The sequence below is a fragment of the Coturnix japonica genome, chromosome 2 (genome assembly GCF_054131305.1).
Source record: "Coturnix japonica strain WE chromosome 2, WE-NBRP24, whole genome shotgun sequence".
Lineage (NCBI taxonomy): Eukaryota > Metazoa > Chordata > Aves > Galliformes > Phasianidae > Coturnix > Coturnix japonica.
This window is the reverse complement of record NC_140664.1, coordinates 50,541,837-50,561,978: the sequence shown is the minus strand read 5'-3', so window position 1 is coordinate 50,561,978 and position 20,142 is coordinate 50,541,837. Positions and strand designations below refer to the sequence as shown.

The 20,142-nt window shown below is 35.8% G+C and overlaps 1 protein-coding gene across 4 annotated transcripts in view; it reads right to left on the bottom strand.

The window, feature by feature from the left end:
* Window positions 1–20,142, bottom strand: part of DOK6 (docking protein 6) — a 245,358-nt gene that overhangs the window by 121,991 nt on the left and 103,225 nt on the right. For all 4 annotated transcript variants that reach the window (XM_015855138.3, XM_085537556.1, XM_085537557.1 and 1 more), the window contains exon 3: window positions 16,000–16,114. In XM_015855138.3, coding sequence (XP_015710624.2) covers window positions 16,000–16,114 — 115 coding nt within the window. The remainder of the gene's footprint in view (window positions 1–15,999; window positions 16,115–20,142) is intronic.

Sequence of the window (20,142 nt, the reverse complement as noted above, 5' to 3'; positions counted from 1 at the left end):
ATGTTCTTTCATTTTACATTTATTTGCCACATTCATTTTATATGCCCAGAGAAAATTCCCTAATTTGATGATTTCAATTTCTAGGTTCAGTTAAAATTATCTGCAACAGTCTAGGCAGAAAAAACAGTTGTATAATTGACTTCATGTTTTATTTATGGAATATAAGCTTCAGCTACAGGAATGATTTTATTTTTTCCCTTGAAGTTGAAATGAAAATGCTGTGCTAGTGAAACATTTGGCCAATGAAAAACTTGAAAGAAATAGACGAATTTATACTGTCACTGAAAAAGTACCATTCTGAAATGGAAATAACTTTCTTGAGTTTCCTGCAGCACTCCAAAGAGTGATTTGCAGGATATTCTACAAAGAACTTCACATTTTTTCAAACAGGGAAACCACATATTTCTGAGGCATTGATCTTATGTGGAAGACAATTAAGTGGTCACATTGTTGGCACACTCAGTTCTCAATTAAAAATTTGTTTTTATTTGATTTCTACTTTCTTCTCATTTATACGGGAATATTTTATATAATGTCTATTTTAGAAATAAATGATGCTTTATGGCAGATCTGTTTTTATGGCTTCATCAATAGGAAAATAACATCTGAATTTTAAATTTAGAATTACACATATTTTTAAGGAAAGGCTTGATTAAAAAAAACAAAACAAAACAAAACACAAGGGTTTTGAGGTTATCCATTTTACAACTTTATGTACGTGCTACTTAGTCCTCAGTGCTGTCCCATAAAGTCATAGTCCAATATGTTACCTTTATACTGCTATGGTTTTCAAAGAAACTCACTGCAAAATGTAGTCCAGAAACAGATTCAAGAAAGACCACAAAATGTCCTACATTCAAAATGAAATGCTTTCCAGAAACTAAATGTATCTAGATTTCCATCATTCGGAAGCAGACTAAGATTCCTCATATTTCTAATAAATATATGGCTTTCGTATCAAAGTAAAGCTCAAATCTTCACATGACATCAGAAGACTAATTCATGTCATATGCGTTTTACTAAATATGAAACTGAAACTCCTAACACATGCCAGCATACTGTACAAGCATGTTCTAGAAGAAAAATAGAAGCATAATTTGGAAGTATTTATGCTGCTTTTCTGAAAGGAATTGTTGATTTTCTCTTAATCATAGTATATAAAAAATTTAAATGTATGTTCAGTTGATTTTAATTAAGAAAAAAAAAAGAAAAAAAAGAAAAAAAAAAACAAGTCTAAAACTTGGACAATGAACAATGGACAATGAACTGTCACAAAAAAAAAAACAAAAAACAAACAAACAAAAAAAAAAAACATCAAACAGCACTGTGAGTTTGATTCAACATACATCTGCTAAATTTAGGCATATTACAATGTTGATTTTACTTTCTGGAACATGTCCAAATAGATAAAACCAAAAATGATAAAGAACCAAAGTGAAAAAATAAGAATATAAATTTCACATCTTTTGAATATTTTAAGATCAACGATAACTACCTCAGCAGGAGTAAGAAAATTAATATGTTTGCTACCACTACTCGCCTTATTTCACTCATACACAATTTTCTAAGTTTCAAAACTACTTAGAACTGAAGAACAGATTTAACTATTTGTCCAATGAAAATGCAACTTCAAAGACTTCTATAGTCAACCGCTTCCCTTGGTTGGTATTAATTCCATTAATTAATTTTAATTTTAACTTCAAAACAACTTGCAAGACAGCTTTAGCTGCAGTTGGAATTGCTTAAAACAAAACTTGAAAAGCAGACACACTTTAGAAATTTGAAAATGAAAGTTTTTTTTCCAGAATAGAAAGGTTTATTCCTCTGTTATGTAAGCACTGTAAGTGTAACTGAACTGCAGCTAAAGAAAACATATTCAGAGCAACTGTGTGCAAGTGAGATACTTCAGCCTGCCCTATGAGGTGCTGGGTACAATGAAGCACATCTGAAACAGTTCCACATCAGTGCATGCAGCACAAGAAACAAGCAAGAACAAGAAGCCTTGGCTCAGCCTCAGAGCTTGATATCATTGTCATACGTGAAACATGGTAAGAAGAGTCTTGTGACTGTTGTGTTGTGATGGATGGTTACAGGTTCCTCAGAAGAGAAAGGCAGGGCAGCCAAAGAGGGAGGTAACACTGTCTACAATGGATGGACTGGACTGTATGGAGCTGTTACTTGGCAATGACAATTGAGAGCCTCTACATAAGGATTAAATGACAAGCAAATAAAGGGGATGTCATTGATGGTGCTTGCTATAGACCACCCAGCCAGAATGATGGCATCAACGAATTACTATTTAAGGAGTCTAGATCAACTGCCCCTGCTCTTACAGGAGACTTCAACTTGCCAGATGTTAACTGGGAACACCATTCAGCTGATTCAAACAGGCCCAGGAGATTCCTAAAGCAGCTTGATGACAACTTCCTGGTACAGGCACCAAGGGAGTTGATGAGGCAAGGTGCCCTCTGTTATTTTTATCAGAGAAAATCTTGTAGGTGAAGTGCTGATTGGTGGTAGCTTTGGTCATAATAACCATAAAGTAGTTGAATTTAAAATCTTTGGTGACAGGAGGAAAAGTGCCACCAAATCTTCAGCCCTGGATAGGAAGACTAATGAACAACCCTATTAAAATCTCCAACATAAGATTCCTATTAAAATAAAGCTAGACAACTCTTAGAAATTAGTCTTGGTAATATTTAAATTGATGTGTAACTATTGAGAAGGATTTGATGTTTTAAAAGACACAAACACACAGAAATAAAGCATAAAATTCACAAATGAATTGGCTGCTCCTCCAGATATTAATTATACAGGTGTGTCACAATACACAAAACATTTAGAACTGATTCTTTGCAAATTTTTTTTGCTTCTGTTCTTAAATCATAGCTCAGTGTGTTTACCATTAAATACTGCCCAAGAGATTACATATGGTCAGGAGTTACATAAAATTTCACTTTCCCTTATAACTGTATGATCTGTAGTAGTCTCACACATGGTTCGGTCTTCAGAATTGTTCTAGTTCTCACTTCTAGCTAGCAGCAAGCATCAAATTTATAAGCTCTGTAGACGGTTCTGATAGCAATTGTGACTTGTTCAACAATCCATTAGAGTTTTAATGCTGATAGTAACAGTACATTGGCAATAGAACTCAAGCAACATCTCTAAATGATATGAAGACAGATGGAAAATGAAATACATTTTTTCTGTAACATGTACAAATTTGTCTGAAATGTTCATGTCTAGACTGCGTATAATTTAGAATATCCTATGCTGAAAACATGGTTAAGTTCATATTGCAGCACACAAAACTTTCTGTACTTATTTACACATGCTATTCTTATTAGTTTGTCTTCATTCCACAAGAAAAGTGTTCTAAAAATGTTGAAACAGTTAATTTGCTAACAGTACCATTTGCCTTACACGTTGTAAGTAGCCAAATGTGATTCAAGCTGAGCAGTGACAGAGAATGAAAAATAGATCTGGTGTTTCACGTTTGGAGCAGTAAATTATCATGTTATTCGTTGAACTCTCCCTAGGCTCAGCCAGTCATACATCATCTGTCAATACTACAAATTCAATCTATAAATTAATGTCATGATTTTTGTGCTGTCACTAAATGTACACTATTCTCAGGGGAGGTCAGGAACCACAGAAGTCACTCTATTTTACAGTGTGGTATATATTAACATATCCCAGGAGATCTGACCTATATTCCGCATAGATGAGCAGAAGCCTTTTTATCAGAGATGATATCTGGTTTCCATTCCAGTGCAGGCAAACTTGTGGAGAGCAGGTAGGGTATTACACCAATGATCCCAAAAGTAAAGGAAGAAGAAATATGCTAAGACACAATACAGTTTGTCAGATAGGTATGAATTAAATATTTCTAGCTCTTATTATGGTTAAAGAAAGGGAAAATAATGGGAAAAAAGGAAAAAAAAAGTAACCCAACTGGAAGGCTACCACCTATGTACTTCTTTGTTATCTTAAGACAAAGCCAATGGTATCCTAATACCTTCCTGGAAACCAGACTGTGACAGGATAAGGAATTTGAGTGACTGATAATAAAAGCAAGTAGCTGAGCTTCAAATCCAACAGTCTTAATAATGATAGTCCTGATAATTAATTTAAAAAATATTTATACAAGTACACAAAGTAAGCTATATATTGTTAACTAGGATTCTCTTACGCTTGCTTATTTGCCACAAGTTCCTTAATGCATCAATATTTCTTCACATATCTGCAGGTTCTGTGGGTCCTAAATATGCTTGCTGAAAACAGAGGCAGTGAAAGCTAAATCTAAAATCTGAATAGTACCATAGAACATGGCTTGCCACACTGCAAACCTAGCATCATGTTCTATGGCACAAGAAAGTGGACAGGCTTCTATTCTAATTCCATTGCAAACCAGATGAGAAGAGTGGTAAATGTGCAGAGACGTGATGCCTTCCTAAGATAAAGCTTCACTATTTACGGACCAGAGCTGGCTTTCGGCAAGCTGGCTTGGCAGCAGAGTAGCGAATGGTTGTATCTAGATACAAGTACATAGCAACAAAAGTTATCAACCCAGCTCTTCATCAGGCATTGAAAAATACAGCGCCTTGCAGATGACACATCTTAAAATGCTGCTAATGCTTCTGTGAGATTTTACAGGATAAGTCTCAATGCAGTGAGTATTTGTTCCTAAGAGTGTTATTCCTAGAGCTGGCTCGGATTTATCTGATTAAATGTAGATTCATCAAGATGTAAACACACTGTCAGAAATCTACCCAATCATTCTGATTGTCTACGTGGTAGGATACTGAAGAATCCATGACTTTGGAATCAAGAGCTATTGTACCACACTGATGGGAGTCAATAACCCAAAAGCCTTATGAAGTATAACTACACTGGAATAATTACACAGGTTCTCAAGTCCTTCCTATATTTCCAATGAGAAACTCTTGTAAGAATCTTATTTCCACTATTAACATCATTAAATTGTAATGGAAGAACACAGGAAGGAGTAGATTTGAAAACATACATTATTGAAAATGTACATTATTCTGCTGTGGTGTGCAAGGTGTTAGTGTAAGTCTAGGAAAGAAACTAAAACTGTTTCTCATGGGTATACAATAAACTTCTTTAAGGGTAGGTGTCAATCAATTCTCTTTCAAAGTGTCTAGCACAGCAGAGGCCCCTGGAACGCATTATTCAATAAAAGGCATAACTCAGCATGGGATGGATAAATCAAGGCAGAGAAGACATGTTTTTGTTCTAGTTTCAACTATATGCCAGTATGCCATTCTCTTTCCAGTCTTAGAACTCCTTATACATTTTTGTTTGAATTCTAAACAGACAAGACAATCTACAAGTTACATTCCACTACATATACATAGTGTATGTGTAGCATATATGTACCTACATATACGCACACAAATATATGTGAACTGCCCTGTAAGTAAAGCCTGCTACTGTACTGGAGGCATTGACAGAAGTAATAGGTAATAGGTAATAGGTAATAATAGGTAATAGGTAATAGGTAATAGTCTCGTGCGTGTTGGGAGGGACCTTAGAGATCATCGAGTCCAACCCCCGGGATTCGAGCCCCTGTGTAGCAAAGTGGCACTTCTACCACTTGCGCCACAACGGGAATTCAAACACGGGCCCCAGTGTTGCAAGACAGCATTCCTATCACTGCGCCACTGGGGCACTGAGTCTCACAACGTCCAAGGCACATGTTGGTATGGCGGTAGAGGTTGAACCTTCCCACCAATATTTATTTCATTACATTTTTTTTCCTGTGTGACAGGTGACATATAATTCTATGATTCTAGGGGGCAGATAGAAGGGCAGTTGAATAGAATGGCATCTGATGTTGAAGTGTAAGTGGAGCAAAAGGGTGCCATTTAATTCCTTCATGTGGAAATAGTTGCACTTGTTGACATTAACTGATGTTTGCTGAACACTATGGAGACCAAATAGTAGATGTGAGCACAGTGAACTGATCAGTAGAGCATTTCAGCAGTGGTGACAGCGACACGAAAAACAAACCACTTTCTGGATGTTCATGCACAGCTGTCACACCACAAAATGAAGAGCTCTTGGAAATGCATAGATGGTGGTTGTGTCTATATGGGGGGAAAAAAGTGTTTTGTGGTGTAGAATTCACTCTGTTATTGTGATCTTTGTATCTGTTTCCATGGCAACAAGAGTCATTACTTTCAAGGTGACCTATGTACCTATACACATATAAATACCTAGAGCTTTTAATTTCTTAGGGCAAATTACTTTAAACCTTATCATCACTGTAAATGATCAATGATTGATTACTTCACTTTTTTTTTTTTTTTTTTTTTTTTTTTTTTCAGTCTAGGACTTATCCTATATAGTTCTGTGCTACCTAATAATGAAATCACCAGTTAGCTAAATGACAGTCAGACTGTCATCTCATGTGCAGTGGCTATTAAGAATTCAGTTCTATGATCACTATAATAAAATCGAGAACCTGAATGGCATGAAGAAAAATCAACTCTAAAAACTATAATATCTTAAAGTATTTTAAAAATTGAAAGTCTTCTATATTATGAAAAAAACAGTAAAAATTATCTTTTTTTAATGCAGAATTACAAATACTTAGTATGAGTTGTTTCATGAACAGCAGAGAGGCTGTTAACATGCATGTTTAAAAGGTACTTTAAGCATGAAGGCACTAAATTTGCTCATAATCCCTTTTCCAGCTCCATGTGTTCTTTCACAACCTGAGTCTCACATGTAAGAAAGCATTTAAAAAACAATGTTATAAATGATTCATTTTTCATGCTATACAAAATATTCTGTGATTTGAATTAATGGGTATGTTGCTTTGCTTTGTTTGGAAGGGGAAGTCATTCTGGACTTACTCTTGTTTCAGAACATAGTTAATCTATTCTCACGTACTTTGGAAAACCAAATGTGTAATTTCTCTGATGAATGCCAAGATATGGCTACAGGATACAAGCATCTATATAAAACACTAGATCAGATCATATATATGGATGAATAAGAAGAAATTTTTCTCTATTTTTTTCTTTTCTCTCTCTCTTTTTTTCTTTTTCCAAAATTTCTCATTTCCTACATATAATAGCAATTGCAAATACATGCTACAGCCTGATGCATGGATATTTTAAAGGAGGCAGATTCTATATGCATTTATACGCACATTAAATAACTAATATTTACAGAGGTTCTCGGCCTTAGATTTGTTCCTAGGCTTTATCACATTCATCTGCTACCCAGTTAATGAAGTCTCACTTCCTTGCCTACTGCAAACTACTAACAAGATCTTAAAATATGACACATTTTTATGTATGAAACTCATTAAGATTTCCATACGGTCTCTAGAAGTATTTTTATTGTTTTGCTCAACAGATCAATAGTAAAAGCAAGATGTACTTCCATTGTTGGATACCACATACCAGAGAAGGTATGTTGAAAATAGGTAGTGCCTTATTGCTTTGCCTTCCAATAAAAAGTATTACATGTTAAGACGTAAATTTGGATGTTACCAATCAAGAAAAAAACTAATCAGTCATTGAAATTCATTTATGCCATGAATAATATAAAGGATGAAACAGTATCTCCATATCTTTGCTTCACAGGACTGGCAATTATTTATGATACAGTACATTTATGAAATCCCCTAAGAATCACAAAATGAGATTAGGAAAAAATCCTGTTATATAGAAATGCATGAAGTAGTAATGCTTCCATGTTTGAATGGAAGCCATTCATAAACAGCCAAAGGTAAAAAAAAAAAACAAAAAACAAATCTTAGACCATGTTGTTAGAAACTACTTTTGTAGACTTGTGCTACTACACTGGTACAGACTTAGTTCTGTTATTAAACATGGAGTCTGTAGTTACTGCAAGGTTCTTTAACTGTCTAGGAAAAAAATATGAACTTTGTATTAAAGGATATCAGATTCTTCCATATCTCTGCATGTCTGATGTCCCAGACCTCACCACCACTAACCTACCTTTGCACAAAGGGTAAACTAAACACGTCAGACTTCTAGGGCAGAGGCTTGAGATATTGACTTACATGCACTAGTCTACCTAAAATAAACATTCAGCTGAACGTGCACTATCTACAAGATAAAGCTGTAATCTGCTTTCTTTCTCCTGTTTGCCTTCTGCAGTTGCCCATCTTCTGCAGGAAGGAAGATTTTTTTGTACTCTTACTCTCGAGGAGCACTACGCTCTCTAACATGGATGAACTGCTATTATCTTAGCTGTCTTGCTTAACTTTTGTTCCTATGGGAACAGTTTAAATTTAAACCCTTCTGAGCTGAACTGTGATAAGGAGAGCACTTACAGTGTCTACACTTTAATATATTTGCCTAGGAATAAAGAATTAACACAGAACTACTCCACTTACCTAGATCCATGGTGTTCAACATTAGTAAAGAGTGCCCAGGCAGATTTACAGTAAGTGAACAGCAAATGTAACTATAATACATATCATATCCATGCATGTATTGCAGCTTTACTAAAAGAAGGAAAATTTTTCAGCTTCCTTCAAAGCCTGATTTGCCATAAACTAGCCCCACTGGAAGCTTAACTTCTTCAGTCTCTGTGACTAGACGTAGCACAACTTTTCTACTCGTTTTGTCACAATCTTCATGTGTGCTCCTACAATACCTTCTTTCCTCCCTGTCCCACATTTGCCCCACAGACAGGGAATGCCATATTGACTACAGCTTAAGAAAGAACTATCTGGGAAAAGCCCTGATGGGATGAAGAGAAAGCATTCTGTGCTTTCAAATTTAACTTCTGGCAATTCTTTAGAAACACCTGAGTTTATTTTCTCTCTCTCTTTATTTTTTTTCTTAATTATTTATTTGTTTCTTTGTTTGCTAAATGTTTATAAACTCTATAACTAAGTTTGAACCTCAATTAATAATCTCAAAGTGACTGAAAAAAATGGAATTTAATGGTGTAGTACCTGTCAAAGAATGCCTCCTGGAGATAGGGTAATTCATTTTTCAAATTCTCCCATTTATTAATTATATTTACTACAATGTAGTTCATAAAATTACCCCAGAAAATGAGGAACAACAAAAAGCAACTATGAGAAATGAATGAAAATCCAAATATTTCTAGTTTATAATAGAGTCAGAATAAACAAATATATTTTCAGGCAAACTCAAAATAATTAAGAAATAACAGTCATTGTTAGTGACGTAGGAACACTGGTCAAGGAAAAAAAAAAAGAATATATCCTCAATTTTAATCCTCAAATATAACATTTATAACCATGGCTCAGACTACACTAAAACTCAATTTAGGAAACTATTCCACAACTTCATGACCCTTGAGTTACAAATACACAAAGTTAAAAGTGCAAATCTGGTTGTTTTCTAAGCTTATGATGTAATTTGTATTGACAGTAACAACAGCAGGAATGATCACTAGTAGTTCATCTTAAAGCCACAGTGTATCACCGTGATTTCAATCCCAAACCTTCAGGCTTCTTAGCTGTCAAATACAGGATATGGGGATTTGGATTACACCTAACGTTACACTGACATTTGCCAAACTATTCAAGCACAGGATATGGAAGAGAGCTGTCTTTGCTTTCACTTGTGAAAGTAAGAAGAAGCGCAGCGCATAATCAGTGGTAATTTGGCAATAGCCCCAAAGCTTTTTCAGTTAGAAAATGAACAGAATTTGTGCTTTTTTTAGCACAAACAAAAGCAGTGTTTTGTGGTTTTTTTTTAATTATTATTATTATTTTTAAAGCAAAAGCAACAGGGGAAAAAGGTGAAAATAAAAGAAAAAAATATATGTAAAACTAAAAGACATTATTGAACACATTCACACTCAACAGAGTGCATCATTCAAAAAAGGTAAAACCAATTTTTTTTTTTACAGTTAAAACAAGAATTATTTATCACAGTTACTCTACGCTCAGGAAAGTGTAAGAATACGAAAGAACTGCTTATTTTATGGATTTATAAAAGAGCTTTATCAAGGTAACAATTATTATAATAATACATTCAAGAAATTAAAATGGTAAATTCTATTGAAGGAAGAACATGAATGCTATTATCAGTTAGGTTAGGTCAATATACTGTGTTGATACAAGTTGTATCTTTATGTCAAAATGTCATAGAAGTTTCACATAGGCAGCCCTAACATTTCCCAATACCACAATTCTAAGCCTCCCCCCCCCCCCTTTTTTTTTTTGTGGGACTTATATATATATGGAAATTTTATGATAATACCGAAGTATAGCCTCCTAAAAAAATGAAGTTGTTGGCTGTAATGCCTCTTCAAAATGATGTTCATTTATTCCTGAAAATCTCTTCAGTTCATCTACTTTGAAGAATATGGCATTGTACTGAAGGGAAACCAGGCTGTATTTAATGGGCTTGTCTGCACTAGCTCCTCAGTTTGAGTTCTAAGATTGCTCAGTGGCTATGGTTTAGCCACTTTCTGCTGCATGTATTACATCTCACTCTCTACTCAAAGAAATCACTGAAATCACATTTAAGCCCTAATTTGTCCTTTGTCTCTGAATGTATATCAAGAGAAAAAGAAGGTTAAAAAAAAAAAAAAAGAAAAAGCAAGCAACCAGTTGTCCAAAACTGCACGTAAGCATTTTTCTTCTATTAATAAGTTTATAAGTTCATCAATTCATCAATTTTCCTCTGTAGTTGGGAATCTGAAACAAATTTTACACAAGCCTGTACTTTGCTAAGAGTAAACCCTTAATATTTTGCTGTTAACACTGAAGGAAAAATCATGCTCCCATCTGATTCATAACTGACATGGTTCAACCCAGAATCTTCTTTCATCATAAGCTAAATATTATTAAGCCTTTATGTTAGCAACTTTCGCAGTAATACCACGAGCTTCCAGCTTTAATCAGCATTCATGTCCTCCAATTTCATTTTCTTGCTGGTCATACAAAGCCAACATGGCACATTACATCATATCTACAGCTTCAGAGAGGGTTTACAGGGCATTTCAGAATGCCTGTCTTGCTGCAGACTCTTGGGTGACTGCCACATTACAGACATCAGCTTTGTAGGGAAAAAGCTTCTCAGAAGCTAGTTGCCTGAGCACAGCTATATCTATTCAATAGATTAACGTCATTCTTACTTGAAAAACAACAACAGAAACAAGAACAACAAATCACAACAGTTATTTTTGGGGGAAAAAAAAAAAAAAAAAAAAAAAGTATTAGGAAAAAAACAGCACCTCAGACACAATAGCTAGAATGACTCTACTTTGTTTGACATTATGCTGTCAGAAGCCTAGCACTGGGTAAAAACAGCAGGAAGCATGGCAGGTATGAAAGAATGAAGGCAGTTTTCTACCTGGCAGCAGTGCACCAGGGTATACTGGAAGTATTCCTATCCACATGTCTGATTTATGTAAGCATGGGATAAATGATGCAAGAGGAATGAAGGAAAAAAAAAACACACATTAAACATTTTAAGAATGTCCTGAAGTGCTAAGAGGTCACTACAGTTTCAGTCTATGTTGTTATGGGTATTTGGTTCTCTACTTTTATGAGGGCTGCTCCGAAAGTAATGCCTATTTTGTTATCTTGGCTGCCGATGCCAGTGGCAGATGTCAGTGATATGGCAGTAAAGGCTAAACCTTCCCACCAGTATTCCATTATGGTTTGTTGCTGTGCAACCAATGGTAGTAGGGCCGCAGTCTGACAAAACAATGTCTGACATGGAAGTGAACGTGAAGCAGGGGTGTGCCAGAAAATTCTTCCATGCAGAAAAAATGGCATCCAGTGACATTCATCAATGCTTGCTGAACATTAATGGAGATCAAACTGTGGATGTGAGCACAGTGAGCTGGTGGGCAGTGTTTCAGCAGTGGTGATAGTGATAATGGGTCACCTCCACTGATGCAGATATTTAGGAGCATGGCAGGCAGGCTTTTGTTCACCACAGGTGGAAATGAATAGCTAATGGTGGTGACTATGTTGAAAAACAGTGTTTATAGCTGAGAATTTGCTCTATTAAATAATAGTAATGTGATCTTTGTATTTACTGTAGTTTCCATGAAAAGAAATAGGAGGCATTACTTTCAGTGTGACTTATGTATATACCGTATTTGCTCTTGTGACAAGGTCACTTTTTTTTTTTTTTTTTTTTAATCACTCTCTTTTCCTTGATGTATTTAAAAGACAACAGTAATATACATTATGATGGAGTAAATAGGCTACATTCCTCAAAACGGCTTTAATTCTATTCACAGTATTCTATCCTTCCACTTTTAAGCTGCTTATATATTTGGCAACACTAAATTTTATCTCATCAAAATGGTAGCAACCTGAGAGTTTAGCATTTTCATCTTTATAAAGCATCTCGGAATTTTATGATTTTTGATAACAAGGTTGTTAAAGCTCCCCTAATGACAATAACTTTCACACGACTTTCAAGAAGGCTGAAAATGAAATATCAGCATGTTCCTCACTAAGGTGGCAGCAGTTTCCCATGGTCTGAAGTAGGATTCCCACTGTTTAGAGTTGAATGAGTGATAGACTATTTTTCATGTTCTTTAACTAGCCATGACTTCTCATTATTTCACTTCCACTGTAACAAATTTAATTGAGATGATTTAAAAACATTTCTTGCTAATCATCTAAGTCATAACTCTCTGCTACACTGCCAGTCAGAAAGAAATAAAGCAACAGTAAGCAGGTTCCTTCTCTCCCTGAAGAGAGATGACTCTTAAAGACTTGCTATCTCGTGCTTTCAATCAGGGAACATCTGAGATTGGTTTGCTCTTTAAAACTTTCAGTACAGCTTCAGAATAAAATAGATTCTGTGGCAGAGCTGGGAGTATTGGTGGTAGTGATAGGAAGAGTTAGATGGTAACAAAAGCATATTGAATATTTCTGTTTTTCTACAGAACATCTTCATTACCAAATGAAGGCTACAAAATATTAGGTGCTCTTTGGAATGATAATTTGATGAAATTCTAACGGAAATATGAGGGCTACAGCACACCTACTCAGGCTTGCCAGCAGCTGCCTTAAAGGCAATAAGAATGCTGAAGGCCCAGAAGCCACAGGAACTTAGTAAAAAAACATAGGCTCCCCTGGTGCACACCCAGTGGGCTGATAGCACAGCTCTCAGGCTTTCTGTTTTTTCAAAGTGTTCTCTATCTTTAGAGACCTATTTTAGATCAGAATATCATTTTACTGTGTTCAATATCATGATTAAGAAAGCTATGTATCAGAAAAACCTGCTGATTTTCATCCTACACACTTTGTAGGATTCTAGACTATATAGGGAAAGAAACCAAATTATACTATCAAAGCCAAAATGATATGTATTATTTTATAACAGCCCCAGGTACAAATCTGATAAAAACTCTGTCTCGTATTGTTCAGTCCCTACATATACCTGACTTAGCTTTGAGCACCACTTCTTCCTCCTTTCCAAGAAACTACTGACCCTACACTGAGTAGACATTCTGCAATGAGATCAGTGCTGCTGTCCTTCCATTTGCCTCTGGAGCCATCTGCTTCTATATTTCTAGAGACTCCAGAGTGGAAAAACACGAAATTTTGATCTCCTAAGTAATTCAAAATGGTCTAACACCTGTGATTTTTGAATAGGATTTTTAACTGAACCAAAACCACTTGAGCATGTCATTTCCACTGAAGCCATGGGGGGGGGGGGGGGGGGGGAAAGATATATATTAAAACAACAACAACAACAACAAAAAAGGAAAAAGGAAAAAGAAAAAAGAAGAAAAAAAAAAGAGGCATTAGTAGAGAAAAGGATTTTGGTGTTAAGAGAAGAATTGGCCTAATTTGATGAAACAAACTGTACTGTGTATGTACAACATACGGATGTTAAAAGTTTAAGCACTGTCCCATAGGAAACACTGTGATTAAAAATTTCTTTAGATATCAGAGAAGAAGAAAACTTTTTTAAAATATCAAGCAGTTCCCTACCTATTGCCCAAACTTGAAATAGTTTCATAAAGTAAAGCAAAGTGCATGATACACTTCAGCAGGATTGAAAATAACAATAGTTTGCTGTGGGAAAACAGATTTGGAATTCTATAGAGTGAAATGGTTTTAATTCCACCATATCGTACAATTGTAGATTTGGAAGGTGGGAAGGGAACTTTACAGATTATCCTGTCTACGTACTCCGCCACAGGCATGGACATCTCTCACATCAGGCTACCCAGAGACTCATCCAACCTTACCTTACACACTTTCAGGGGTGAATTATCCACAGTTAAACTTTATAATCTGTCGGAAAATGCAAAATAGCCAATACTTCTGTAGTTCCATCTGTATTCTCAGGTCAGTTGTAGGCAGCAACAGGTCAGTTGTAGGCAGCAACATGATGCTCTGAATCTGTTTCTTTTTCCAGGCTGAACAGGCCCAGCTCTCTTAGTCTCTCCTCATACATAACTTGCTCTAGATCTCAGGAAACCCTCCACTCTCTTTGTTCCTGCACCTCAAAACTCTTTCTGTATTGGGAACCAAAACTGGACAAAGTTGTACAGATGTTGTCCTACAGAACAGAAAGGACGAACACCTGGACCTGCTATCATTTCACTCAAAATACAGTCCAGGACATATTCAGCTTGCTGTCTTGCAGATACTTGGCTCCCAGCCTGCAGAGTTACCTGAGATTATTCCGTCCCACAGGCAAGACCGTTCATTTGCTCTTGAACTCCACAAGATTTCTGCAGCTCATTTCTCTGTCTGGTCCAGGTCCCTGATAACAGCAGCCCTGACTTCCCAATTGGGTGTCATCTGCAAACTTGCTGAGAGTGCCCTTCATCCCATCATGCAAACTGTCAGTCGCAGAATTGCAGGGATTGGAAGGGACCCCAAGAGATCATTGAGATCCAGTTTGCACAGGCAGGCATCCAGATATGGAAACATACAATGGCATGGGTTAGGATGGACCTCAAGGATCATCAAGCCCCAAGCCTCCTGCCACATGCAGGGCCACTGAACTCATCTACTAGTAGACCACGCTGTCCAGGGCCCCATCCAAGGAGACTACACAACCTCCCTGGGCAACCTGTTCCAGTGCTCTGCCCTCCTCACTGTAAAGAATGAAGACATTAAATAGTATTGATGCCAGCACAGGTCTTTGAGGGACCCACTACATAGTAGGCACCAGACAGGCTCTGCACAGCTTTTCACAGTGCTATGTCTGTTTTCTGTTTCCAGTCCTTTCTCTGTCCTCTTTACTGCTACATGTTCCATTGCTTTTGGGTGGAGCTACAGAGGAAGTTATGAGAGGCTATCAGAGGTTGCTAAAATCAATATAACAGCCACTTCATCAGTAACAGTTTTTACCAATTTTTAAACTAATTTTTCAACTGAAATATACCATAAGACAGTTACATACAAATGCATTTTCACACTAGATAGCACTGCACTTTAATAATATAGTGCTCGGTGTCACAAAAAAAGTCATATAAATGACCTGCCATTATATACCATGATTCACTCATTCATTATATCACACAGCTATTTAAACTGCAGACTGCTTGACATCCAGCCTTACAATATCCTGGGGCTTTCGCTGCTAATTACCTCTTCAATGCAGTGGTATTATACTTCCTAGGTATTAAGTGCCTATAGTAAAATCTGGTGGAAAAATGAGTATGTTTCACATGTTGACTTAAGTCAACAATATCCCTTGAGTATTATTTACTCATTTTTACAAGTTTAACTGAAAATCTCCAGCCTTTAGACCATCATGCTTGAAGCACAGATGAGTAATGGAGAAAAGAGCTCTAAAGCACCTCAAATATCTCTCAAAGTATATTAAAAAAGAAAGAAAAAAAAGAAAGAAAAAAAAACTTTAAAAGGCACCTTAAAATCTAAACATCAGAGTTCTTTTTTACACCAAATTCCTTTAAAATTAAGATTTTTATCTGTTGTTTTAATTCATCTATGTAAGACTTTGATGTGCAACTTGATTACTTCAAGCTAGAGATGCACTACCAATTGCTTACCTGACTCACACGCAAATGTCTTTGACGTCTCATCATGAAAGATAATCGCCACTGCATGCTTCTTTGTCTCTCGAGGCAATCTAGTTATGTTTTTGATGTTGTGCAGCTCAGTTACCTGAAAATGAAGAAAAATAACTTGAGCCCCGTGTATAAATAATAGAAGAAAAAATGTTACAATAAGCATTCAATTTTTACCACAATCTTTTTTTTTTTTTTTCTCCCAAAGGCTAGCTAAATTTGTAGGTTTGTCATTGACAAAAGCACATAAATTAGGTAAAATCTAAAGTTACTAATAATTCCATAAAATATAATAAATAAAAAGGTGAATAATCTACTTCTCCAATGAAGTTCTGCTCATACTAACTACATTTTCAAAGATACTGGAACTCTTCTGATTCCTCTGTAAGGTTTTTTTTAAATGTCTATACACACATCTTTGTTCTGTTTAAGAATCTACATTAAATGTATATCTAACATAGAAACAGCAGTGCATTATTAGTTAAGGAAGCAAATCAGTAATTGTGCCAATCAGTATCACTATATTTATGCAGTGAGATATTTGCCTGTCTTTAAAGTGTAATCATCATCCTCATAAGAACTCACAGTTTTATTTTCCAAATAATAGAAAAGCTTATCAATTAAAAAAAAAATAAAATAAAAATCTTACAACAAATTTACAGAATAAACAATCCATTTCCAGCTTGCTTTGATGCACGTACATGACTACAGTTAGCAAAAATAAAAGAACATTATTTTATTACAGAGTTGGTATTAAGATGCTTAACACTTGTTATGTTCTTGGTTACTTCTACCTCTGGGCAAATTTTATCTGCTTACTGTTAAGTTTTCCATCCAGGCAGGATATATGCCTCAGGCAGAATGAATTTCTTTAAAATGTCATCAATACTAGTTTGGTCATCTATGGATAGGGAAAATATAGACTGAAAGTAGGTATTTTATTACTTTCCATTCTTATGGGCTGTGTGCAGCTCTGACATTTCTGTTATGATGCTGAGGGAAAAAAGTATTTTTATGAGATATAATCTTTATACACTGCTTTAAGGGGAAAAAAATGGGACATGTTAGGGTAAAGATTTCTAAGAGTTCAGAGCAAACAAGCAGCCATCAAAAATTTGATGGAAGGAAACTGAGACAAAGCATGAAGTGGACTGTACAGGTGCTGATGACAAACTTGAGACCTAGACTTCAGCAAAACTCCAGTTAGCCTCTGCTGCACAAGTTGCATCTAAAATATATGGATAATCACTGTCTGTACTAGCAGTGGTGCTCCTGTTCATACAGCCCAGTGAACTGCAGGTCACCATTGCTATTTGAGGCTCAGCTCACTGACCCCCCCACTCTTTCTGCAGGACTGCTTGCGGTTTGTCCATTGCCATCCTGTCATTAGAGGGGCTCCTCTGTCTCATAGACAGCATCTGAGCCAGTCACAAGGTCCCTGTCATCCCATTCCTGCAGCCCATTTAGGTCTCTGACAAGTGTTAAATGAGTGCATCCTCTGTTACCTCCTCCAGTTTCTTGATGACAGTGTTACCCAAGAGATGTCCCAGAACATACTGTGAAGACAGTAGCAATCTTACACTTACTGTTGATCTCCAGCTGGAAAACAAACCATTAACTATGAAACTCAAAGTCTGACAACTTGACTGACTTTTTGCAACAAAGACATCCACTCAGTCAGCCAGATTATAATGTCTCAACTTGGATACAAAAACAAGGAGGGGGACAATGTCAAAAATTTTGCTCAATTTGAGGTATTCAATGACAACCACTGCTCTCATTCCCAAATCTGATGATTTCATCCTAGATGACTATCAGATTGGTCAGGTATCATTTACCCTTGGTAAACTAATGCCGTATCCCAGTACTGCTTTCTCCTTTACATGCTCAGAAACACGTTTTAAAAGAACTGTCTCCATGGTTCTTCCCATATTCTAAGATGAGATTTTCAGACCAGGTTTGCCCAGGTTCTCACTGTGCTACCAGAAAAAAATCTGTCTAATACACTAAAACACTGCTGTTCCTTACAATAAAAGTTAGTATTCTGTAACTATAGAGACTTGTCTACTTTTTATTTTTTATTTAAATATGATTAGAGAAAACAACAGCAATAAACACTGAAAATCAGTTTTTCTATTTCCCACCCCACTAAACCTCCCCTACTCATAATTATAGGTAGGTTTATATCCCTGTAGCAAAAAAGTTAGAATGAAAGAAAACAACAAATATAATCCCTAGTATTATCTGTTCAGTGACTAATCTTGCACATGGTTTTCTTGTCTACTTCTATCTTTTGTGATTTCTTCCATTAAGCAAAACAGAGCCTTTTGCATTAAGCTATGATTACACAGCTTACAATTTATTTTATTTTTTTTTTAACTAATTCATTATGCTAACTTAGAGCTTCTTTCCTTCACTAGACATTGGGACTTTCATTTAGTTAAATATTACACACTCAGTACACTGCTCAGGGTGGTAAATGTAAGGGACTTCTTAGCACCAGGCAGCCTTCTTAGTTCTACTCATCAGTAATTCCTGACTTAAATGTCCATCACTCAGCATCTTACATGTACATTTCCTCAGATTTCCGGATCTTTTCCTGTATCAAACTCCAAAATCTTTTTTTTTTTTTTTCCTAAGATGACAATGAACATTTGTTGAAAAAAATAATACAGTTAACAATTTATATGTAACGCAACTTTCTCTGCAAAGCTTTTTTGTTGTTGTTCGTTTTTCTTCACATCCACAAGCTTTTATTTTCATTCTGGGCAGCTTTTCAACAGAGTTACTGAAGAGAGTGTCTCTTTTACTTCTCATTAAGACTTAGTGGAAGGACAATGCTAGAATTAGGGAATATTCTAGGATAGATATCAACAGTATCTCATTCCCCTAGTGCAATATTAGGCTAGGCTAACCTTCTAACAGGTCTCAAGGCTACCCAGTTGCCTTAACTTCTGTAGCTTGCTTTCTCTCACACTCCCAGATTTAGATAACCTATAAGCTTCCACATCAACTCAGCTAATCAACAGCATAACCTCAGGAAGAGAAATGTACTCAATCAGAATAGAAAATACTTTGGTGAGTCTCAGATATTGTTCAGCAAAATGAAAAACTTCTTCAGAGAGGAACACAGAGTTGAACAAGAATGAAATAAAGGCTACAGTTAATTTTCTGCTCCCATTGCTCATACATCTAGAGCATTCAGAATCATTCAAATATTGCTTCAAGATGTACATCCTCTCATCCTCATCGTTTTTGCTTATTTTTGTCTGCAGGTGGGTGCAAAACTCATACATGCTTTGGTATAGGATCTCATGTATACTCAAAATGACACGAAGAAGAAAACAGTTTATGCCCCTCTTAAAAAGCAAAAATACTGGTTTTCTTGAAGATTTTCCGAATATCATGTCTTGTTATAATAATTTGTACCCTGAGACATTCACAGGAACATGAGATCACCTTTATACATGGAGAATGTAAATTTGATGCTAAATGTCAGTTTGCTGTCATTTATTACTCCTTGTTGAACTTCCTAGGTGTGTCCAGATGCCAGGAGACTATATTAGTTTACATACTGAGAGACTTGGGAAGGATGTAAAAAAAAACCATTCTGATAAATTTCAGGAGTCTAACCTCACTTCTTCTTAGATGAAACAACCACCACCTGCTTTCTGTGAAGTCATGAAGTAGATCATTAGTAAATAGTTCAGATGAAATGATTAATATAGGACAGTCTGCAGTGGCAAGAGTAGTAGCCTAAATCCAAGAAAGATATATAGATGTGGGCAGATAATTAGAACTGTTACATGGAAAAGAAAATTTGAGAAATAAAGATTTATTTTTTTTTTTTTTCCTGTTAGAGTCTCTGTTCTATATTATGGTGACTTCCAATCTTCTTTTGAAGGGGCATTTGTAATCTAAGTAAATTACAGGAAAGAATTACAAGAGCACATTTCCACTATTTTAGCAAAACATTTGATACGACAATATGACTTAACAGTCTCTGGCAATACAACTTAAAAAAGGTACCTAGCCTATAAAACATGTTTTACTAATACTATTATTTCGTTGGGTTTTTGTTTGTTTGTTTTCTGTCACCTTAATTGTCTTATTAGATGTGAAAGG